General features: G+C 44.9%; 1 protein-coding gene across 1 annotated transcript; it reads left to right on the top strand.

The window, feature by feature from the left end:
• Positions 1 to 326: 326 nt before the first annotated feature.
• Positions 327 to 23,416, top strand: fbxw10 (F-box and WD repeat domain containing 10). The gene is made up of 15 exons (XM_029685644.2): positions 327 to 898; positions 2,082 to 2,279; positions 3,450 to 3,695; positions 7,048 to 7,175; positions 8,661 to 8,774; positions 9,005 to 9,111; positions 9,327 to 9,530; positions 9,811 to 9,932; positions 10,671 to 10,825; positions 11,055 to 11,197; positions 11,316 to 11,474; positions 20,946 to 21,232; positions 21,667 to 21,867; positions 22,010 to 22,709; positions 22,864 to 23,416. The coding sequence occupies exons 1-15, from the start codon at positions 367 to 369 to the stop codon at positions 23,090 to 23,092; spliced, it is 3,525 nt and encodes a 1,174-aa protein (XP_029541504.2). The 5' UTR covers positions 327 to 366; the 3' UTR covers positions 23,093 to 23,416.
• The last annotated feature ends 1,284 nt before the right edge of the window (positions 23,417 to 24,700 follow it).

The raw sequence follows: 24,700 nt of genomic DNA, 5'->3' as shown, positions 1-24,700 counted from the left end.
AAGCACTACCAGTGCTTTGAAAGGTTGATGTGATTATACTTTCCTATATTGTCTCACATTCCTACCGCACAAACAACTGGTAGTGTACGTTAAAATATAAATGTATTTAACGTTCTGGCTTGTAAAGGTTGTGACAGGAAACTTTCCTGATTCAAACGCTAATTTCTGCCCGACGTAGAATTCAATACAATTCAACCTCGGGTTTCCAGGCAACCAAAAAAAAGTTGACAAGCAACCCTTGTGCTAGTCGCATGGCAACAACCAAGCAACAGCGATAAGAAGTTCCAACCAGGTTGCAGTGCAGCCAGTCGGAAACATACCTTTTTTAAAGATTTTGAATTAAACTACGCTTAATAAACCAACGCAATGAAACGCTTTGGATCAAAAGAACAGTGTGGATATAGAGTCGACACAATAGACAGGCTTTGTTGCAAGAAGGAAGATGCAGATTTCAACATCTGTGGAAATTGCCAATCTTGCATCTTCACTTCCAAGCTCCACGATTCGACCCAGTGGATGTCGCGCGCAGGGTACTCGTCCAAAAGGAGATTCCTTACTGGCATTCTCGTGCGGTGCCAAAGTGTCGAAATTCTCGAAACCATCCAAAGAGTACTGCAAGTGACATTTGGGAAAGATTTCACCTATACCAGGTCACGACAGAAGTCAAGTGTTTCAGAAGATATGACCACTTGGAGCCAGGACCGAGCGCTTGACACCAAACTTCTTGGGATAGAGATGGTTGACACTTGGGACTGGTTCAGTCGCAGCCACCACTGGACAAAATCCAACTATCTTTTAGGAATTCTTTCCCTATGCGATACAGGGCTTCTTCACATGCTTGGAAACTTGACAAGTGTGCTTATAGTTAGAGCAAAACGGGCCTTCCTCCAACTTAACGGTACAGGTACTTAAAGTAAAGATTCACCCATTTTGAATGTGGCTCTCTGAGCGATGTTCTATCAATTCCATGTGTCATTTCATGTTTTCATGTGTATGTATGCTATTGTCGTTCAAGTATGCAGACATTCGTCCGGTATGACGTAGCATTGCGATAAAACCACTCTCACTACACTGGAAGTTAATAGGAATACGACTTTTAGATCGCAAAAACTTATTTCATACATGTCAGATTTCAATACTGGCCGATGTCATAATGCGGGAGGTTGACTTCTCTCGAATGAGCTATTTTTGCGATATTGCTACCTCGAGAAATGTGTAATTTAACAGAGGGTCTAAGGTTTCTCCAGTTTGTCTGCTCCTTCAGTCCAGGGTGCATTTCATGGTGCCATTGCGAATATCATACTCCTCTCTGACGCACAGATCTGCAGGTTGAACATGGGGATATTGTAGACTCCTAAATTGTTAGTGAAGTGCAATTTGTAGCCGATTTTACAGCTAACTAGCAACTTCACATGCCGACTTTTTCACATATTGACTTTGGTATTATTGTGTATGTAGTTACGCTTGCTAGTAGGTACTATGCAGGTAGGCAGCCCAAAGAGAGAGAATTGCATTGTGTGTGTTGTAGTCGACTTGAGCTGCAACAGATCTCCACAACGATATTCACATGTTGCTACCAACCTTGTCACATATCAGTGTTATGCAACACTGTAAATTATCGGAATGAGTGGTTTTGGGTTAATTTTTCTTTATACTACTAACCCCAGGAATATAATATAATAACTTTTATTTCGTGTCTTTACTTTCTTTTATCTTTCTTTTTATGAAAGATATAAATAAAAGTATAAAAGTAATAAAAAAATAAAAGTAATAAAAGTATATATATATATATATATATTAACTCAGCATCGTTGGGAAGGGCCGTAAGCAAGCATTTCATGGTAAAGTCTATACGGTTGTATTCTGCGCATGTGACAAATAACATTTGATTTGAATTAGTTTTATGACAACTTGCTGAGGCCCTAAGTTCATTTTCATTCGAGAACCATTGTAGCCTATATAATGACCACACATGAAATGATATTCCATGCAAAAGTGTGAAAGTTATCTGTATGAATTGTAGGCTAATTTGCAAAACTGCATGTATTTTTAACCCATAATAATCAAACCTCTCTTTTCAGTGCTGGAGGATGAGGACCATGAGGATGACACCTCGTCTATCCCAGAATCCACCTACTCTTTCAACTCGCAGGAGGGTCATCCAGACCTGGACCTCCTCATCTGGGCCAGCTCCTTCTATGACCCTGTCAACATGCATCATGAAACTGACATCAACACCATCGATGGAGGCCAGGAGACATGCCATGATCCAGAGCTCTGTGAGTGTTGCTGTTAGAAATGTTTTTGTGTTTTGTTGCAATCAGGAATGAATGTTAGTAACTGTAGGCTTAACTACGGTCAACCTGTAAGGGCAGTGGGGCAGGGTTGGATAGGCAATTCTGGCATATGCCAGATGGGCTGGACCATTTTTTAGTTGGGTGGCCTGGTTGAAATGTACACACATTTAAAAAAATATATATATATACAGTCCATTCGGGAAAGTATTCAGACCCCTTCCCCTTTTCCACATTTTGTTAAATTACAGCCTGATTCTAAAATGTATTACATTATTTTATCCCTCATTAATCTACACACAATACCCCATAATGACAAAGCAAATCAAAGGTTTTTAGAAAGTTTTGCAAATGTATATAAAAATAAACAGAAATACCTTATTTACACAAAAGTATTCAGACCATTTTCCTATGAGACTCGAAATTGAGCTCAGGTGCATCCTGTTTCCATTGATCATCCTTGAGATGTTTCCACAACTTGATTGGAGTCCACCTCTGGTAAATTCAATTGAATTTGCCCAGTGACACCAAGGGGAAATGTTGTGATGTTAGTGAATCACATGCAGTCATGTGATTCACTAAAATGAAATGATGACAAATACATTAGTCCGTAGGTCACCCCATAGAATTCACTCCCACTAAGGCCTACTTTGAATCATTGATATCCCAGACTTACTGTATATGCTCAGTGTGCAATAGCCTGGGGATGAGGTTAGGAGCCCTGTAATAGTAATTAACACTTAGGGTAGGTGTAGAACAAATAAGGGTTAATAAGCAGACAGACAGAGAATAAGAAGAAGCACAGAGTGACAGCAGAAAAGATGCTGAGACTGGGAGGCAAACAAAATGGTGAGCTGGCGGTGTGCGCAGTGATGTGGGCTGGTGTGGATAAAATGCCAGGGCTGAATTCTTGTCCCAGTCCGCTCCTGCAGTGCCTGTGTTAATGAATTATTATGATAAAAATGTCATATGATAAAAATGTCATGTTTGATTAATAGGACAAATATAAGCACCCAATAAATTATTATTATTATAATCATAGTAGACTACAACGATCATTGACATTTTGGTTGGTCAAGTGTTTGTGCACTCTTCAAAGTTCCCCATATCCAGTCCACTATGAATTTCTACCTCACTGTGTTTCTTTATTTTCAGCCAATAGCTGCCAACTCCATGTAGCTCCATGGGTGGTGGTGGGTGCCAGCCCTACCTCTGAAGGCCTGCAGGGCTTTGGCAGTGTGTGTCTGGGGGTGGTGAAGGAGGATAGTGACACAGACTCCACCTGTTCAGACGACCCTGCTCTGATGGTGGTCCCTCGGTCCTCCACCTCTCTGTCTGGGGTCCGCCGATACAGAGACTTCATCCGGGGTCTCCCTGTCCATCTTGCCAAGAGGATTTTAGGTGAGCCACCATGCACCCCCCCACCCTCTACCCCTCCAAAACATGTCTAAGCTATCATTCAAAGGACTCTGTGGTGTTACATGAGAATATCTATCCTCAGATGTGTAGTGGAGGGTAAATGCAACTAAACATGCATTGAAAAAAAATGCATTGAAAGTATAGGGAGCACCGTGATCGGTGATCAGTTAACCCACCTATTTTGTTTACTGCTACATCACTGCATATCCCCCTCTCCAGTATTCTACATGAATAATACTGGTCTCAGGAGCTATTATCAAATCATATTTGTCACATGTGACTGTGCATAGATAATAAACAGCGAGTAGCAGCAGTGTAAAAACAAAGGGGGGGGGGTCAAATAGTCCGGGTGGCCATTTTATTAATTGCACAGCAGTCTTATGGCTTGGGGGTAGAAGCTGTTAAGGAGCCTTTTGGACCTAGACTTTTGGACCTAGACGCTCTGGTACCGCTTGCCGTGCGGGAACAGAGAGAACCGTCTATGACTTGGGTGACTGGAGTCTTTGGCAATTTTCTTCTGACACGCCTAGTATATAGGTCCTGGATGGCAGGAAGCTTGGCCCCAGTGATGTACTGGGTCATACGCATTACCCTCTGTAGCACCTTACGGTTGGATGCCAAGCAGTTACCATACCAGGCGGGGATGTAACCGCTCAGGATGCTCTCGATGGTGCAGCTGTAGAACTTTTTTTGAGGATCTGGAGACCCATGCCAAATCTTTTCTGTCTCCTGAGGGGGAAAAGGCATTGTCGTGCCCTCTTCACGACTGTCTTGGTGTGTTTGGACCATGATAGTTTGTTGGTGATGTGGACACCAAGGAACTTGAAACTCTCAACCCGCTCAACTACAGCCTCATCGATGTGAATGGGTATGTGTTCAGCCCTCATTTTCCTGTGTAGTACAATCAGCTCCTTTATCTTGCTCACATTGAGGGCAAGGTTGTTGTCCTGGCACCGCACTGTGGTCTCTGACCTCCTCCCTATAGGCTGTCTCATCGTTGTTGGTGATCAGGCCTACCACCGTTGTGTCGTCAGAGAACTTAATGATGGTGTTTAGTGATGAACTTTGTGGGCACTATGGTGTTGAACGCTGAGTTGTAGTCAATGAACAGCATTCTCACATAGGTGTTACTTTTGTCCAGGTGGGGAAGGGCAGTGTGGAGTGCGATTGAGATTGCGTCATCTGTTGGGGCGGCATACGTATTGGCTTGGGTCTAGCGTTTCTGGGATGATGGTGTTGATGTGAGCCATGACCAGCCTTTCAAAGCACTTCATGGCTACCAAGATGAGTGCTAGGGGACGGTAGTCATTTAGGCTGGTTACCTTAGCTTTCTTGGGCAAAGGGAATATGGTGGTCTGCTTGAAACATGTAGGTATTACGGACTCAGTCAGGGAGAGGTTGAAAATGTCAGTGAAGACACTTGCCAGTTGGTCCGCACATGCATTGAGTACACGTCCTGGTAATCCGTCTGGCCCCGCGGCCTTGTGAATGTTGACCTCTTTCAAGGTCTTGCTCACATTGGCTACGGAAAGCATGATCACACAGTCGTCCGGAACAGCTTCATGCATGCTTCAGTGTTGCTTGCCTGGTAGGCTCGTGTCACTGGGCAGCTCGCAGTTGTGTTTCCCTTTGTAGTCCGTAATAGTTTGTAAGCCTTGCCTAGTTAAATAAAGGTTAAATAAATAATAAAATAAAACAACATCCAACAAGCGTCAGAGCCGGTGTAGTAGGTTTCAATCTTTATATTGACGCATTATATTGACGCTTAGGATTCTATCTCAATATTGACGCTTTGCCTGTTTGATGGTTTGTCTGAGGGCATAGAGGGATTTCTTATAAGCATCCGGATTAGTGTCCTGCTCCTTGAAAGTGGTAGCTCTAGCCTTTAGCTTGGTGCGGATGTTGCCTGTAATCCATGTACGTACAGTCACTGTGGGGGGGGCATCGTCGATGCACTTATTGATGAAGACGGTGACTGAGGTGGTATACTCCTCAATGCCATTGGATGAATCCCGGAACATGTTCCAGTCTGTGCTAGAAAAACAGTCCTGTAGTGTAGCATCTGCTTCATCAGACCACTTCCGTATTGAGCACGTCACTGGTACTTCCTGATTTAGTTTTTGCTTGTAAGCAGGAATCAGGAAGATAGAATTATGGTCAGATTTGCCAAATGGATGGCGAGGTAGAGCTTTTTTCTGTGTATGGAGTAAAGGTGGTCTAGAGTTTTTTCCCCTCTGGTTGCACATGTGACATGAGGTAAAACAGATTTAAGTTTGCCTGCATTAAAGTCCCTGGCCACTAGGAGCGCCGCTTCTGGATGAGCATTTTCTTGTTTGCTTATAGCCTTAAACAGCTCGTTGAGTGCAGTCTTAGTGCCAGCGTCGGTTTGTGGTGGTAAATAGACGGCTCCGAAAAATGTAGATGAAAACTCACTTGGTAGATAGTGTGGTCTACAGCTTATCATGAGGTACTCTACCTCAGGCGAGCAATACCTTGAGACTACCTTAATATTACTCCATACCTTCCCTAGCTGCTAGTTTATCTGGTCGATCATATTGCAGATTCAGTGTGTGCAGAAGTGAACCTGTGCGTGTGCACTTCGCTGACCCCTTATGCAACCTGATATGCAGTGCTTATCTGGCTCTGTTCAGGGACAGCGGTATACTCTGCACTGTCTTCTTTTGTCTAGATTGAAGTACCCGTTGACATTTCCTTGAATCAGCCCCATAGAGAAAGGTATCCGGGCTAAATAGCTATGCCATGGTGATGACTTTGTTTTGCAAGGCTACCCTTTTAAAGAGCTATGCCTCTCCTGCTTCACACCTTGAGCTGTTCTCCCTGGATATTGATGAGATGGAAGAGCAACAAACCTTTGCTTAGCAATCAGTACAACAATTCCCTTGGAGGTGTTGTTAAAATGTTGTTATGTAGCCTTCATTTACATTTGAAAGATATGTGTTTGCATAATGATGGTCCAATTCTTATATAAAAAAATATATAATTTTAAAATACCATAATAGTTTTCTATTTTTTAAACAAAAGACATTTACCTTTTCAACAATTGTTCAATATTTGAACCACTATCTCTGAATAATTTTCTCATTCCATGCTTTTAAACACAAAATGCCTTGTGACATCACCTAGGTTTCCTTGGTGCAGACGGAATAGAATTTCAATCCGAATTCTCTCATTCTGTTATGAATAATCGCAAGTAGTCGTCCTTCAATGGACCACATATCGATTAGATCTACAGTATGGACTGCGGCAACCTTTGAGGGATGGCTGCTTTTCACCATACCCTCAAAGATTTAAGTGCAGAAGTTGTTTGTTTCAGGTCTTCTAGACAAGACCTCTCTGTACAGCTGCAGGGATGTCTCCCAACACTGGCGCTACCTGACGGAAGACACTCAGGAGGACCTTAATGCCAAGAAGATGGTGGAGAAACAAGCTACGTTGATGCAGGTACTGTATGGTGACTATTAAAATACCACACTCTAAATTCACCAATGACACATAGATTTTTAACATTCGGGACAATAAAGATATTGATTATTGAAGAAAAATAAGTAGCAGGAGCTGCTCTTGAAGGGGAATAGTACTAAAAAAGTGAATGGAAAAAGAATAACTACAAATAAGTGTTAAGTGAGTCTTGCCCTTAAGGCAGAACTGATCGGTTTCTGCTAGATGGGACAGCTGCAAAGTCAAATTTGTCTATATTGTAAAAAAAATAATTAAAAAATGGTGTACTTTTTGGTCTGCATATAAGGTAAGGTTTAGTAAGGTTAGCAGTGGGATTAAGGTTATGGTTAGGTTTCCAATCAGATTTTAGTACTTTATGGCTGTGCTAACTATTGACCACGATGCAGTCATCTCAATAAATCCCAAATGGCACTCTATTCCCTACATAGTGCCAAATGTTGTAACCACCTGATTTAGATTTAATGTGTGCATCAGTATGGTCCCCAGAGTATCTTGAGCCACTTTTAAAATCAATCAAACACTCAATATCTTTGCCAAGTGGCATAAAAAAATCAAAGTCAAGGCACTTGTGTGGGTTTGCAAGTTAAAAAGCTTTTCATGGGTGGGCTAGTTCATTATTAAAATACACCAACACGTTTCAGCTAACGCCTTCACCTTGATGAAACGTGTTGGTGTATTTCAATAATGATCTAGCCCACACATTAAAGAGTGACTGAACACGCCAATTGGCACTTGTGTTTTTCTGTTTCTCATTAGGAAAACAAGATTTCAGTCTTGGAGATGTGTTTTCTGATCGATTCTGCATTTGGTTAATAATGTTTGTCCCCTTCACACACTGTAGATGCCATACCCCAAAAAATCGAAGATAACTGAAGAAATATTAAATGAATTTGGACATTTTTGGCAAGGATGTTATAGTTGTGTAATATTAAATCTAAGGTGTTTAGTGCAGTGTATATATATATATATTTAAATGCGCTACGTGTTGTTTTGTGCTGGGCAGGTCTGTCTCACTGTCTATGATATTGGATAGAGAGCAATTACTGCAGCTGTTCACCCCATTTGAGTAGGTAAATGGACATCATCAAATCCAAACCCAACCTACATTTACCCGTTGTGACACACGGACGTTCCAAACGAGACTGACTTTATGACCAAGATTATCCTATTCACACTTTGTAGTATATTTTGACACCAGAATAACTGTTTCTGACTCATATCAATGCCACATAGGCCAATGTCAAAGGGATTCTCTAAAAACTCTTTAAAGGCTTTTTAGCTTGCAAACCCACACAAGTGTTTGGATTTAGATTTTTTTCATGCCACTTAGCAAATATATTGATTGATTGATTTTAAAAGTAGCTCAAGATAATCTAGAGATCACACAGATGACAGGTTGTCCATTATCATCATGGCATGCTAAGTACATGTTAATATAAACCTGTGTGACTTTTTTCCCCCTCTCAGAGCAACAATACAGGTGTCAGCCCTACATATGCCAAAGTCCGCAAGGTCCTAGTGCCCATCAGGGAGGATGAGAAGCACATGCACCACGTAGAAATCTTCTCCAAAATCAGACAGGTAAACACATCACTATCTACCTTATTATCATATCAATCAATGTCACCACTTATCCCAAATGACAAAACTGCTCCAGGGGATGCTGCTTTCATCGTATGTGTGTGTGTGTGTTTGTGTGTGTGTCTCTTGGGGCTTGTGAAAAGCAGAAGACGATTCTATTCTATATTCTGATGACTAGAATATGATCCCCTGATGTTTGTACTGGCTATCCGTGGTTGTCTGTCCTACAGGAGAGGGGCTTTGAGGCCATCTATGCTGGCGTTAGAACCCGAGCCATACAGATGGAAGAGAGGAATGTCTACTGTGGAGTGTACAATGTTCTGGTGCTGCTGGACAGGTCGGTAACGGTAACCACAGTGTCTTTGTAACATTATAGCACCTGCTGCAAGCAAATAATACAGTAACAAGGCCTATATTTCAAAGTCTGGGAGTGTTTCCGAAATGACACCCTATTCCCTATATAGTGCACTACTTTTGACCAGAGCCGTATGAAAAAGTAGTGCATTGGGGCCATTTGAGACGTAACTGATGTATCTTTGTTGTGGTCAACAGGGAAGACCCCTCCAGGGTGGTGCACTACAGTGGAGGTCAGCTGGTGGCCGTGGGCTCCAAGGACCGCGTGGTGCGTCTGCTGGATGTGCTGACACTGAAGGAGGTGTCCCCGGTGATCCAGGGCCACGCCGGCTCCATCAGGGCCCTGCTGCTCTGTGAGGAGAGAGGACTGGTCATTAGCGCCAGCTACGACCTCAGCATCAGGTAGGAGGAGGGTAAAGGCATAGAAATAGAATTACTAGAATGGACATCTCTAGTCAATAAGACCATCATGGTAGTTTGGACCCGTTTCACTCAATTCTATGGGTTTTTGAATTTGGCTTGAAAACACAGCAATGACTGTGATGAAGAATGACTGTGTTTCTAATGCCAAACTTGTGATTTACTGTCAATTGTAGTTGACCGTGCTAATTTAGGTGATGATACTTATTGATTCTTTATGAATTACTTTTTTGATATATTGTATACTGTACATTCACTATAGGTGTTGGAATCTGAAAACAGGCGTATGCCTAATGCTCTTCCGTGGCCACTTGGGTACCATCAACTGCCTGGACCTGCATGGGAATTGTCTAGTCTCAGGGGCCAATGATTGCAAAGTCAAAGGTAAGTAAGTGTCACACGTAAACCTCAGCAGCCATGTTGCGTGCGTGAGCGTTTACACATGTTATTTAATCATTTCACCCACACCACTCAATATGTAGTTGACCTTGCTAATTTAGGTGATGATCATTTGTTCCCCTTTAAAAATATGTTAATCTTTTTTATTTTCTAGAGCTTGGTTCTTTCTTTCAATTAAAACTTTAATGTAGATGTGTTAGCTTAAGTCAAATTACTACAGGATTTAAACGTTAATGTCACAAAATAGCAAGTCTTCAAGAGCTACAGCGCAAATTCTCTTGACTGACGGTCTTTTTTACTGAATATGCCGCAAGTTCCCTCCTTGTTGGATATCAGGAAGACACAAACCCACGTGGATGCTTGAAAGACAAACGAGGAATGATAACTAAAGACAACCAACTAAAAACTAGCTAGGTTTCCCATTTTATCTGTGGATTAATCGTTGGAGTAGAAAAACACACCATTTTTTTATGACTCCGGGTCAAAATTCTACAAAGAAGCAGATAAAAAGAAGACTATATGTATGTCTGGTAAAATTACAACCCAGTGTTCATCTCCCATGACAACAGCAGCTAGATATATGCTATGAATATTTGATGTGTTTCAACCCCTAATTAATATAGTTGGTGGCTGGTGTAGTCAGCATGTCAGGCAGTTTGCTTGTAAATGTATCAACCTCGTTTTGTGTGTTAGTAACTTTGTGTGCTTTCACCTCCACGGCAGTGTGGAACCTGCAGACAGGGCATTGCTATGAGAAGCTGAAGTTCAGGCACCACAACCCCATCCTGTGTGTGAAGATAGACAAGGCTCTAGTGATGAGCAGCTGTGACAAAGGGCTGGTCAAAATGTGGGGTATGGAGACCGCCTCACTCCTCAAGGTAAGATGGTCTGTACTCTGTCAGGTCAATGTCTTCATTGACCTTTTTACACAAAAGGCATCCATATCTATATTTTCAGGAGTCTTATCTAGTGGTCAGAAGAAAAGATGTATAGTAAACTCAAACAAGGGCACATGGAATTGGGTCTCCCATTTCAGTAGGTTTCGATTTGAATATTTTTTGAGTGAAATTGACACTGTCCTCCCTCACCAAAGTCCCTGTCTTCCAGGTAATCGATGCCCACCAGAGCTCTGTAAAGTGTCTGTTCTTCGACCAGTGGCACATCCTGTCAGGTGGTTCTGATGGACAGGTCATGGCCTGGAGCACCAACTGTGACATAAAGAAGAACCTGATGACCTATCGCCATCCAAAGTGAGCATAAAAAAATGTCCTACAAAAAACAACAAGTACTTTTGTTTTTGGTACTGTTTTTGACTGCTTGATCTCGAGGTTAGTTGAATGTTGTGAGTGTGTGTTTGTCATCCTCTAGGGAGGTCCTGGCGCTGATCTACCTCTTTCTGCGTGTCATTACCGGCTGTGGGGACGGGAAGATCCGCATCTTCAACTTCCTGACAGGGGACTGCCTGAGAGTCATCAAGGCAGGGGGTCAACACAGCCCTATCCAGTCCCTGCACACACACAGCAACAAGTAAGTACTGTACTGTCCCTGCACCCACACAACAAGTTAGTGATAATTAATTTAACAAATGAGTAATCATTCATTTAATTCTTACTTTGACAACCATGATTTTACCCAGAAGCGTATGTCTTTAAGACATCTCCCTCTCTTCTCTGCCCCTCCTGGTTCCCTTTCAATCAGTCAACTTCGGTACAAACTACTATGGGGAGTCACACTCTTGCGACTTCGGTTGAAGGATGTAAAATCACGCCTGACGGATTGCTTGGCCTTGCTATACCAATTCATAAGATGGCAAAAAATGCAACCTAGACATGCCCAAATAAATTGGCGACCATGCCCAAATAAATAAATAGATACTCACGATTGTTGTCTTGTATGTCTCGGCTCTGTGCATGCTCTGGCATGCCCTTGCTCAAATCAGTTTGTGTGAAGGACTAGGGGATGGCTGACACTGTTCCCCTACTAGTCCACGAGCAGGTAGTCTTAACAATCGTGTAGCATTTTTAAGGGGGCTTGGTGTTTCCGATAGTGACTTCCTCTCTCGAGTGCCCGTACCTCGGCTGTCTGAGTTGTGGGATGCGGAGATGGATTGGCTCTTTGGCCAGAGCAAATGTTTTGTCTGACTGGGTGTCTGACTGGGTGTGGTGTGTGCGTTGGCTGCCCGCTCTCAACCTGACTCCTGTATGCTCTGTCGCCAGTTATGGGAGGCTACTCGAAGAGAGAGGGTGGCCAGTTTCGGTGGGTACCCCACCACCGCCTGTGTCTGCCTCGGTCAAGCACTGCTTGCCCTTTCTTCCCAGACTTGTCAATGAAGGGTCCAGTCCCACCTTGGTGATCCAGTCCTACATAGACTTTTGAGACCAGGCTAGCTAACAAGCGCTGCATAGCGTGCTAGCCAGGTTAGCTAACTCATCGAGGAGAGCTAGCTCATACTAGCTATTCCTGCATCCGATGGAGTTGCTTGGGTAGCTCTGTTCTTTAGTATACGTAGCGTTAAGTCGTTTGGTTATTCTAAATGGACGGTGCTGCGGTCAAAGATGCTAGCTAGCCTAGCTTAGACTAAAGAACATCCTGGCTAACGTTGGTTACCATTTTTTTTTTCACTTCCAGTGAATGAAGCTTACTAGTGTTCCCCCGGCATTAGGCAACCCAATTCCTATTTTCAATTTCAAGTTGGAAGGAGTGGAGAAAGCGGGGCTTGCGTGCTCCTCCAATTAGGAAGCAGCCCCCAAATCGCTGGCTCGGGTAACCCTGGAATGAGGGGCCTTAGCACAGGTCTGAGCAACCAGTGCGCCATTCTGCAAAAACATTACTGTGATGGCAGTGCCCCCACGTTTTGTTATGGTAAACGGGGTACTATGTCAGTCATTTCCAGAGCCCTCTGTGCCCATAAGGGCCCGGGCTTAATGCAGGCTACTCAGTCTCATGTATTGGAAGCTCGTCCATGTTTAATGCCCCACTGGTACTCCACATTCCATTCTGTTCATGGTGTTCAGGGAGCATATCAATCTTACCAGGATGGGAGACATAAGTTGGACATATTACCTTTCTGTCCACAAGGGGCACCCCTCCCCCATAGGTGGCTCATAATATATAATATAATAATATACAGTGCAATCGGAAAGTATTCAGACCCCTTCCTTTTTTCCACATTTTGTTACGTTACAACCTTATTCTAAAATGTATTACATTCTTTATTTTCCTCATCAATTTACACACAATAACCAATAAGGACAAGTGAATTTTTTTCAAATGTATGAACATTTAAAAACAGATAGCTTATTTACATAAGGATTCAGACCCTTTGCTAGGCGACTCAAAATTGAGCTCAGGTGCATCCTGTTTCCATTGATCATCCTTGAGATGTTTCTACAACTTGATTAGAGTCCACCTTAGGTAAATTGATTTGGAAAGGCACACACTTGTCTATATAAGGTCTCACAGTTGACAGTGCATGTCAGAGCAAAAACCAAGCCATGAGGTAGAAGGAATTGTCTGTAGAGCTCCGAAACAGGATTGTGTCGAGGCACAAATCTGGGGAAGGGTACCAAAACATTTCTGCAGCATTGAAGGTCCCCAAGAACACAATGGCCTCCATCATTCTTAATAGAAGAAGTTTGGAACCACCAAGACTCTTCCTAGAGCTGGCTACACGGCCAAACTGAAAAATCAGGGGAGAAGGGCCTTGGTCAGGGAGGTGACCAAGAACCCGATGGTCACTCTGACAGAGCTCCAGAGTTCCTCTGTGGAGGAAGGACAATCATCTCTGCAGTACTCCACCAATCAGGCCTTTATGGTAGAGTTGCCAGATGGAAGCCAGTCCTCAGGAAACGGCACATGACAGCCGACTTGGAGTTTGTCAAAAGGCACCTAAAGGACTCTCAGACCATGAGAAACAAGATTCTCTGGTCTGATGAACCCAAGATTGAACTATTTGGCTGAATGCCAAGCGTCACCTCTGGAGGAAACCTGGCACCATCCCTAAGGTGAAGCATGGTGGTGGCTGCATCATGCTGTGGGGATGTTTTTCAGCAGCAGGGACTGGGAGACTAGTCAGAATTGAGGAAAAGATAAACAGAACAAAGTACAGCGAGATCCTTGATGAAAACATGCTCCAGAGCACTTATGATTTCAGACTGGGGCGAAGGTTCACCTTCCAACAGGACAACGAGACAATGCAGGAGTGGTCTCTGAATGTCCTTGAGTGGCCCAGCCAGAACCCGGACTTGAACCCGATCAAAAATCTCTGGAGAGACCTGAAAATAACTGTGCAGCGATGCTCCCCATCCAACCTGACAGAGTTTGAGAGGATCTGCAGAGAAGAATGGGAGAAACTCCCCAAATACAGGTGTGCCAAGCTTGTAGTGTCATACCCAAGAGGATTCAAGGCTGTAATTGCTGCCAAAAGGTGCTTCAACAAAGTACTGAGTAAAGTGTCGGAATACTTATGTAAATGTAATATTTCAGTTTATAATTTTTTTATAAATTTGCTAAAAATTCTACAGCCTGTTTTTGCTTTGTCATTAAGTGGTATGTTGTGTAGATTGATGGGTAAAAAACAATTGAATCCATTTAAGAGTAAGGCCTTAAAGTAATCAAATGTGGAAAAAGTAAAGAGGTCTGAGTACTTTCCGAATGCACTGTATGTCATTAAGCAGAAGCTTTTATCCAAAGCTTTATCCGGGAACATTGCTGATTCTTGCCTGTCCCTAATTAGTCCCTATGAGGTGTCTAGTGATGCAGGTTATGGGCCCTGTAGGCGATTGGTGGTTGGTAGCAGAGTCGAGGGAACAAGCAGGGTTGGACACGGCCATGCTATTTTGCCACACACAGTCTCTGTGGTTCATATAGATAGCCTGCAGAGTTCTGTCCTACTATCCAGGTCTGTACCCAAACAATTTGAACTTCTACTTTTAAAAATCCACCTCTCTAAAAACAAGTCTCTCACCGTTGCCGCCTGCTATAGACCACCCTCTGCCCCCAGCTGTGCTCTGGACACCATATGTGAACTGATTGCCCCCCATCTATCTTCAGAGCTCGTGCTGCTAGGCGACCTAAACTGGAACATGCTTAACACCCCAGCCATCCTACAATCTAAGCTTGATGCCCTCAATCTCACACAAATTATCAATGAACCTACCAGGTACCTCCCCAAAGCCTTAAACACGGGCACCCTCATAGATATCATCCTAACCAACTTGCCCTCTAAATATACCTAATGGGTCAGCGGTCAAACGACCTCCACTCATCACTGTAAAACGCTCCCTGAAACACTTCAGTGAGCAGGCCTTTCTAATCGACCTGGCCGGGGTATCCTGGAAGGATATTGATCTCATCCCGTCAGTAGAGGATGCCTGGGTATTTTTAAAAATGCCTTCCTAACCATCTTAAATAAGCATGCCCCATTCAAGAAATTTAGAACCAGGAACAGATATAGCCCTTGGTTCTCCCCAGACCTGACTGCCCTTAACCAACACAAAAACATCCTATGGCGTTCCGCATTAGCATCGAACAGCCCCCGTGATATGCAGCTGTTCAGGGAAGCTAGAAACCATTATACACAGGCAGTTAGAAAAGCCAAGGCTAGCTTTTTCAAGCAGAAATTTGCTTCCTGCAACACTAACTGAACAAAGTTCTGGGACACTGTAAAGTCCATGGAGAATAAGAACACCTCCTCCCAGCTGCCCACTGCACTGAAGATAGGAAACACTGTCACCACTGATAAATCCACCATAATTGAGAATTTCAATAAGAATTTTTCTACGGCTGGCCATGCTTTCCACCTGGCTACTCTACCCCGGTCAACAGCACTGCACCCCCCACAGCAACTCGCCCAAGCCTTCCCCATTTCTCCTTCTCCCAAATCCAGTCAGCTGATGTTCTGAAAGAGCTGCAAAATCTGGACCCCTACAAATCAGCCGGGCTAGACAATCTGGACCCTTTCTTTCTAAAATTATCTGCCGAAATTGTTGCCACCCCTATTACTAGCCTGTTCAACCTCTCTTTCGTGTTGTCTGAGATTCCCAAAGATTGGAAAACTCTTGACCCAAACTGCTACAGACCTATATCTATCCTACCCTGCCTTTCTAAGGTCTTCGAAAGCCAAGTCAACAAACAGATTACCGACCATTTCGAATCTCACCATACCTTCTCTGCTATGGAATCTGGTTTCAGAGCTGGTCATGGGTGCACTTCAGCCACGCTCAAGGTCCTAAACGATATCTTAACCGCCATCGATAAGAAACATTACTGTGCAGCCGTATTCATTGATCTGGCCAAGGCTTTCGACTCTGTCAATCACCACATCCTCATCGGCAGACTCGACAGCCTTGGTTTCTCAAATGATTGCCTCGCCTGGTTCACCAACTACTTCTCTGATAGAGTTCAGTGTGTCAAATCGTAGGAGTCAGCTGTCCGGACCTCTGGCAGTCTCTATGGGGGTGCCACAGGGTTCAATTCTTGGACCGACTCTCTTCTCTGTATACATCAATGATGTCGCTCTTGCTGCTGGTGAGTCTCTGATCCACCTCTACGCAGACGACACCATTCTGTATACTTCTGGCCCTTCTTTGGACACTGTGTTAACAACCCTCCAGGCAAGCTTCAATGCCATACAACTCTCCTTCCGTGGCCTCCAATTGCTCTTAAATACAAGTAAAACTAAATGCATGCTCTTCAACCGATCGCTGCCTGCACCTGCCCGCCTGTCCAACATCACTACTCTGGACCGCTCTGACTTAGAATACGTGGACAACTACAAATACCTAGGTGTCTGGTTAGACTGTAAACTCTCCTTCCAGACCCACATCAAACATCTCCAATCCAAAGTTAAATCTAGAATTGGCTTCCTATTTCGCAACAAAGCATCCTTCACTCATGCTGCCAAACATACCCTTGTAAAACTGACCATCCTACCAATCCTCGACTTCGGCGATGTCATTTACAAAATAGCCTCCAATACCCTACTCAACAAATTGGATGCAGTGCAATCCGTTTTGTCACCAAAGCCCCATATACTACCCACCATTGCGACCTGTACGCGCTCGTTGGCTGTCCCTCGCTTCATACTCGTCGCCAAACCCACTGGCTCCATGTCATCTACAAGACCCTGCTAGGTAAAGTACCCCCGTATCTCAGCCTGCTGGTCACCATAGCATCTCCCACCTGTAGCACACGCTCCAGCAGGTATATCTCTCTAGTCACCCCCAAAACCAATTCTTTCTTTGGCCGCCTCTCCTTCCAGTTCTCTGCTACCAATGACTGGAACGAACTACAAAAATCTCTGAAACTGGAAACACTTATCTCCCTCACTAGCTTTAAGCACCAACTGTCAGAGCAGCTCACATATTAATGCACCTGTCCATAGCCCACCTATAATTTAGCCCAAACAACTACCTCTTTCCCTACTGTATTTATTTAATTTATTTATTTTGCTCCTTTGCACCCCTTGCTATATTGTATTTACTTTGCCACCATGGAGTTTTTTTGCCTTTACCTCCCTTATCTCACCTCATTTGCTCACATCGTATATAGACTTGTTTATACTGTATTATTGACTGTATGTTTGTTTTACTCCATTTGTAACTCTGTGTCATTGTATGTGTCGAACTGCTTTGCTTTATCTTGGCCAGGTCGCAGTTGTAAATGAGAACTTGTTCTCAACTTGCCTACCTGGTTAAATAAAGGTGAAATTTAAAAAAAAATTTAAACCGAAATGAGTTGTCTTTCTCCAGCTCAACGCTTTTTATTCCTGGGAATTTTATTTTATCTTGAATCTCCCCCCTCTGTTACCAAAGAAGGAGATCCATTTTTCAGAGCTGTCTGGCCCATTACCAGGTAGGTTACAAGGTGCTTTTGTTGCCTGTACCTTTGACTGTGGTTGGGTAACCTCCATGATAAAGTATTTTTCCCTGGGTCTATTTTCATTTGTGCGGACCAGCGCTGGGTGCCAGCCGGCACTGCCAATAGGGGTACATCACTGACGGGCATAGCCCTTGTACCCAGGGTGGACCGGGCTTTAGGCAAACCTTGGCACATAAACACCATTTTTTCAACCCCAAGTTTCACAGTGTTCATGCATATCAAATGTTTTGTTTCTCGCACATGTGAGTTTGATGGAAAGTGTCCCTTCTCCATGTTCAGACACATAGTTGTCAAGAGTGGTGGAAATGGAAAAATAATCAATCTCTCCAAGTCCACAATGTGGTGTTCTGCCCCTTCAGATGGCACTTCACAGGAAGCTCGCTGTCTGCTCCGACCAATGGTGTGCATGCGCAGTGTCGCCCTGAATCAAGCGAACAGTGACATCAGGGTACTGGCTACAATTTGTTGTGCGTCCCCCACGCTTCTGCAGTGGCATCACGTCAACTGTTCCCGAGGCCTCAACACCCGTTTTGAGGGAGGAGATATCCTCCCGTCTCTAGAAGCAGGCAATCTGAGTGGTTCCTATGTCGAAGATCCAGGTTAGCTGGTACAGCCAGTACTTCCTGGTTCGGAAAAGGGACTGGACTTTACCTCCCATTTTAGACCTATAGTACATGCCCTCAAAAAGCACCTCAGAGTCTACAAACTCAGAATGCTCATGAGCTGCTGGCTATTACAGCCAATTGGCTGGTGGCAGCGGAGTCGAGGGGGCAAGCAGTGTTATACACATCCATGCCACTTTCCTGTATTCAGTCTCTAGGCTTCATAAGAAACCTGAAAAAGAGCTGTCTGACTCCATCTCAGCACATTCCATTTCTGGGTCTCGAGCTAGACTAATTAGCTTATTGTACTTTTCTATCCCCACGGAGGGTGTCCAGGTTCCCACTCTGCTTAGCCAAATTACATCTGAGGCACACAGTGCGTTTTTGCCAGTGCCTACACCTACTGGGGATGATGGCCATGGTCAAGTGCTGGGACCCTCTGCTATTGTCAGGGGTCTCCCATGGGCTGAGTGTTGGGTAAGCTGTACGAAGGCAACTCTATTCGGGGGGGTATGGACCCTGGTGCCGAGCACACTGCATATCAATTACCTGGAAGTCCTAAGTGTATCTGGCGCTTCTCCCTGCTTTTGTCGGGTGGTGGCGTGCATCAACGATCCCGAAGAGACTTTGTCTCTCTCCCTCCTAACTTTGGATCGCTTCCTATTGCTGGGGAGTAGTGCACACATACTCTCCCTTTGGGGGTGCATGTCCTCGATTGCCTCTAGCTCGGGTCCAGATCTTTTATCCAGCAGTCACCCTCTCTCAGGAGTGGAGGCTACACCCCTGGGTGGTTTTCGGCAGGGCCGATGTATATATTTACGAAACGCGCATTGTCGTCAGTTTTTCTCGATGAGGAAGCCGAGCGTTGGGAGGGTGCTCCTGGAGGGCTTGTAGTTGAATTTTGTGCTACTCATAGCCCAAGCAACCATGGTTCGCGGAGATCTATTGGGCAGGGTCCCGTGGCAACTCTCGCTGTGCAGGAATCAACTATTCCAGGCGCACAGGCAGGTTTGACACCCTCGGCCAGAAATATGGGGTCTGTGGACTTGGCCCCTCAGATGTCCACTCTCGCGGTGGTTTACCTCCGAACATGATTACTACTATTCGTCTGCAAGGGCGCCTTTTTTCCACTGGAGAGCTGTATGTGTGCGTGGTAGCCAGACAGAAAGCCAGCGGGTGCAGTATGAAAAGATGCGGGAGGAAGAAATCGGTCCTACACAGACCTCTACTTTGGTCCCAAAATAAAGGAATTGTTCCTTTTCAGAGCAGGGTCATTCATTCTCCACTTTGAAAGTGTACATGGCGTCTATTTGAGTGTGTCATGTGGAAATGGATGGCGCCACAGCAGGGCTTGTGTCCTGTCAGGTTCTTAAAGGATGTGCGCCATCTCATGCCGGTTTCTCAACCTATTCCGCCGACTTGGGATTTGGGTTGGGATGCTCTGCGTGTGGCCTCCTTTTGAACCAATGGAGTCTGTGGATCTGAAGATCCTCTCCTGTAAAACCCAAGGCTTTGGCCTCAGCTAAAGGTTCCTTCACACGTTATTCGTACATCTTTTCTGTACTCAGTTCGCCCAAGACGACTCGTGTCCAAATGGGGCATTTGCCCTGAACCTCAAGGCTATGTTCTACAGGTCCTTAGCTTTTTAGACATTTTCCTTTATGCCTCCTCCTTTTGGTTCTGAATGACAACAGAGGTTACATGCCCTATGTCCTGTGCTAGCATTATGCACATACATTGAACGGACCAGGAATGTCCGGTTATGTGACCAGCATTTTGTCTGTTTTGCTAATCCAGTTCATGGCAGGGCACTCTTTATCCAGCTGGATTGTGGAGGCTCCATTGCAAATAGCAGCCAGGGTTACCTAGCGGTGTACATGCGCACTCAACCAGGGCCCTGCCAGCGTTTTGGCTGTTGTTTAAAGGGTTGACTATAGGAGATATTTGGGCTGTGGCGAGTTGGGCACCACCACAGACTTTTGTGAGGTTTTATCGCTTGGATGTCACTGCTCGCAGTGTGCCACATCTTGTAGGGGCATGTCTGAGTGGTCTGCCATGGGCCGTTTCATTTAGTATCTGTTGGAGTCGTCATGGGGCGTGATTCTATTTCCCCACAGTGTGTTGTACCGAAGTTGACTGACTGAAATGGAACGTTATGACTAGAACTACTGTTCCCTGAAGGAGGGAACTGAGGTACAACATCTGTTTGGAAACACGCCACCCGTTCCTGGGCTCGGTGAAGAGCCGTGTTAAATTGAAGGAATGAATCCGAATCTCACACTTATCACCTTTGGAAGGTGCGGCTTCCAGCGTGGCGCGGATTACATTGGCCTTGTCAGGTGTGATTTGAGATACTTCAACCGATGTCGCGGGAGTGCAACTCCCCATAGTACGTATGTTGTACCTCTCATTTCCCTCCTTCAGGGAACAGTAGTTACTGTCATAACGTTCCCTTTCATTCTTGCCCTTTCATAACATTCCTCTTTCTTTTCCACCCTCCGTCTCTCCCTCCCAGTATGGTGGTGAACACAGGGACCAGTGTTCTGATCTACCAGTTCACCAGGGTGCGCTGGGACTACTCCGTGCTGGCCGAGAGGGAGTTCTTTAACGAGTTCAGGGGTACTCTTAAAAGCATGCTCAATAAAGACAAGTACCCCTACTCCTACGTGCGGGCTGAGCGCATGACACAGGTGGGCTCGTCCAATCGTAAGATCTACGACCGTGAGGGCAAGAAGCCGGAGAGGCCCGCGCTGTCCCACCACGCACGCTCTCTGTCAGCCCCCAGCATGCGCCGAGCACAGGGTGAGTGGTTTTTGGGGCCTGGTGGTCGATTAGCCTACTGCTAGCCTTAAATTCAACCTGAATATCGCTCCATTATCGCTCAATTTTATTAACCCCTTGTCTTTCCAGACACCTTCCTCTACCCTCATGATTTATCTCCTGTCTCATCTGAATATTGCTCTGAAATAGTGTGTTATTTCCGTTTGCAGACACCTCTGTATTCATTGATTGTTACATGTATGTATGGCATAACAACAGAACATAGAGCATGGGATAAAGCACAAACAGACTGGACCACCAGGCTAGGCTAATATCATCCTGCTGTGACTATACTTTATCAAGGTCTCTGACATAGAAATATAATTTCCATGAGGATGCAGTCAAATTGCCATGATCTTAGACCCTTTTTCCTCGTTCTACTAATTATATTTCTGTGGTCTCTCTGCTCTCCAAAGCTGCGCAGCAGGAGTCTATGAGGCCGGCCACGTGGAGTGAGCTTCAGGGCCACCGTAGGAGCCAGGCCTACATTGACCTGCAGCCAGAGTTCATCACCAAGCCCCCCTCGGCCATCTCTCCTGGAAGACCAGTCAGCGGACACAGCCAGGGCTCCCAAAGCAGGGCCAGTCACACGCCCAGGAGCGAAACCACTGGCTCAGGTGAGATAGAATGGAATGCAATAGAAGTTGAACATAATTGAGAGAAACAGAAAAGAGACAGACTATAGTCCTTATGGCTGTATAACAAAGGGCATGTTTACTATTGTTCCTTGTAATCAACCGTATATGCACCCTCTCACAGCCAGGGAGCTGTCTGTAACGACTAAGTGGGTGCTGACACGCAGCGAGAAAGCAGTGAAAGACCGAGTGAAGAAGAGGGGCCCCCATCGGCCCATCACCCCTCAGCATGTCCTCCTCAAGGTCAACTCCACCCACCAGCCGCAGGGAAGCGACCAAGCCGGGGCCAACATGAACCTCAACGCCCAGGTACGAGACGCCTGGGGCTCCCCTCCACCTCTACCTGTCCAGGGGATGGATCCAGAGCCCCACGCCTCACCATTCCCACCTACAACCCCAAAACAGAGCCCCCAGAGTCAGTCACAGAAGGCCCCAGCAGGACCCAGCCACCAGGTCTTGCAACATGGCATGACCAAGACTTACGTCCCCCTTATGACCCGCACTCTGGATCTCAACCTGAGGCAATCCCTCGACAGCCGTGAAATCTGTTCCAGCAGTCCCTCCCCAGCTGTGATGCGGCCTCACACCAGCCACGCAGCTTCCACCCAGCGCACACCATGCCCCAAGTCAGAGAAGAAGAGGCCCCAGACCTCCTGTGGTATTGCGGTGCGTAAGGTGGGGGCATTCACTACCACTGCCCAGTCGAATGTCCAGGCCCCGCAGCGCATGTTCATGAAGGTGAGCAGCAAGCGGCCAGGACGCCACGTGAACTTTGAGATGCCCAATAAGACCATTAGCCAGTACAACCCTCTAGACCCATTCAGGTATGATATGCATAGAATTACACATATAACAAATACATTATAAGATCTCTATGATGGTATGCCTTTATGTTGTCAAACTAATTTTTAAGTATTTCTTGATTTTTTTCTATCCATCTATTAATTAATTTGTTAATTTATTTATTAATTCACTCAGGGAGCGTGGGGCCTTCAGGCTCCACACAGACACCCAGCTGGAGGAGTACTTCAGGGTCCAGAACCACCAACTGAATCAGCAGGGGGAGGGATGCTATAGGACCAGGGAGGACCAGGACAGACAGAGGAAGGGGGTCTGGAAGAGGAAGGTCAAAGGTGTCCCTGCCTTAGACTTCCCCAAGCAGGACCAGGTGTATGCCCCCGAGCTGGGCCATGAGATCTACATCTGAGATTGTCTGAGAATCAGCTGGACAGGTGTTTGACTGGCTAAACCCAATACACACATGGAGCTTTTTGAACTGTGTGACCATGCCAGGGCAAGAATAGAGCCCAGGGCTCTTTGCATGTATGATTCTCCCCCTCTTGGTTTGTTGATCCTGGACCTTCTATGCAAGAGTTATTTTTAAAGAGACTATGTGCACCACTATTTGTGTATCATGTAAATATATAGATGCATTTCTGTACTCCCACCAATCCATATATTATTTTTGTAATCTGATGAGTAGATAGCAGATTATTTTCTTTATCTGGTCTAATGAATGATTTTTACTTCACCTGTTTTGTGTCAGAAATGTGTCTTTTTTCAAAGTGACCATATGTTGATATGTTCCAAACTCAACCTGAATATTGCCCCAGTGTCCAGTAGGGGTCAGTATAATACCATCTGATTGTTGGTCAGTCAGCTCAGAGAGAGAGGTCATAGGGGTTTCCATCCCAATAACCTCTCCTTCCTCCAGAACTGGGCACTCAATCACTACTCCCCACTGAAGTCCACAAACAATGGGAAAAAGTGAGAGGAGAGCATTTAGATGAGAGAAGGAATTATACAACGAGCAAAGTGATGATGCTGTTTGTATGTGGCTGCAATGAAAGTGATCAGGGGTGTACTCATATCGTCGATTCTGTTGAAAAAATGTTGGCAACACTTTACTTGACACCCAGCGCCATAACACGTTATGACATGGTCATAACCATGTTATAATATGTCATAACAGCTGACATATGTCATAACATGCAACCTACCACACAAGGCAAAACATAACATTACACCATAGCCTACTTGTCAACAGTATGTATTGTATGCAACAGTATTTTCATAAATGTAACATATTCAATTATCATTGTAATTGCGCACATATTGATGTCATACATGCACCTACCACAATAGTCTGTTGATGATTACTGGGACGCACGCATGAGCAGATTTCAGGAGCAGGACAAGACTAGAGGTCGACCGATTAGGATTTTTCAACGCCGATACGAAAGCTGGTGGTTCCTTTTAACATGAGTCTTCAATATTCCCAGGTAAGAAGTTTTAGGTTGTAGTTATTATAGGAATTATTTGGACTATTAGAACTATTTCTCTATACCATTTGGATTTCATATACCTTTGACTATTGGATGTTCTTATAGGCACTTTAGTATTGCCAGTGTAACAGTATAGCTTCTGTCCCTCTCCTCGCTCCTACCTGGGCTCGAACCAGGAACACAACGACAACAGCCACCCTCAAAGCAGTGTTACCCATGCAGAGCAAGGGGAACAACCACTCCAAGTCTCAGAGCGAGTGACGTTTGAAAAGCTATTAGCGCGCACCCCGCTAACTAGCTAGCCATTTCACATCACATCGTTACACCAGCCTAATCTCGAGAGTTGATAGGCTTGAAGTCATAAACAGCAGAGCTGCTGGCAAAACGCACAAAAGTGCTGTTTGAATTAATGCTTATGAGCTTGCTGGTGCCTACCATCGCTCAGTCAGACTGCTCTATCAAATCATAGACTTAATTATAACATAATAACACACAGAAATGCGAGCCTTGGGTCATTAATATGGCCGAGT

Source organism: Oncorhynchus nerka, linkage group LG16 (assembly GCF_034236695.1).
Source record: "Oncorhynchus nerka isolate Pitt River linkage group LG16, Oner_Uvic_2.0, whole genome shotgun sequence".
NCBI classification, from domain to species: domain Eukaryota; kingdom Metazoa; phylum Chordata; class Actinopteri; order Salmoniformes; family Salmonidae; genus Oncorhynchus; species Oncorhynchus nerka.
This window is presented reverse-complemented; position numbering and strand designations above follow the sequence as displayed.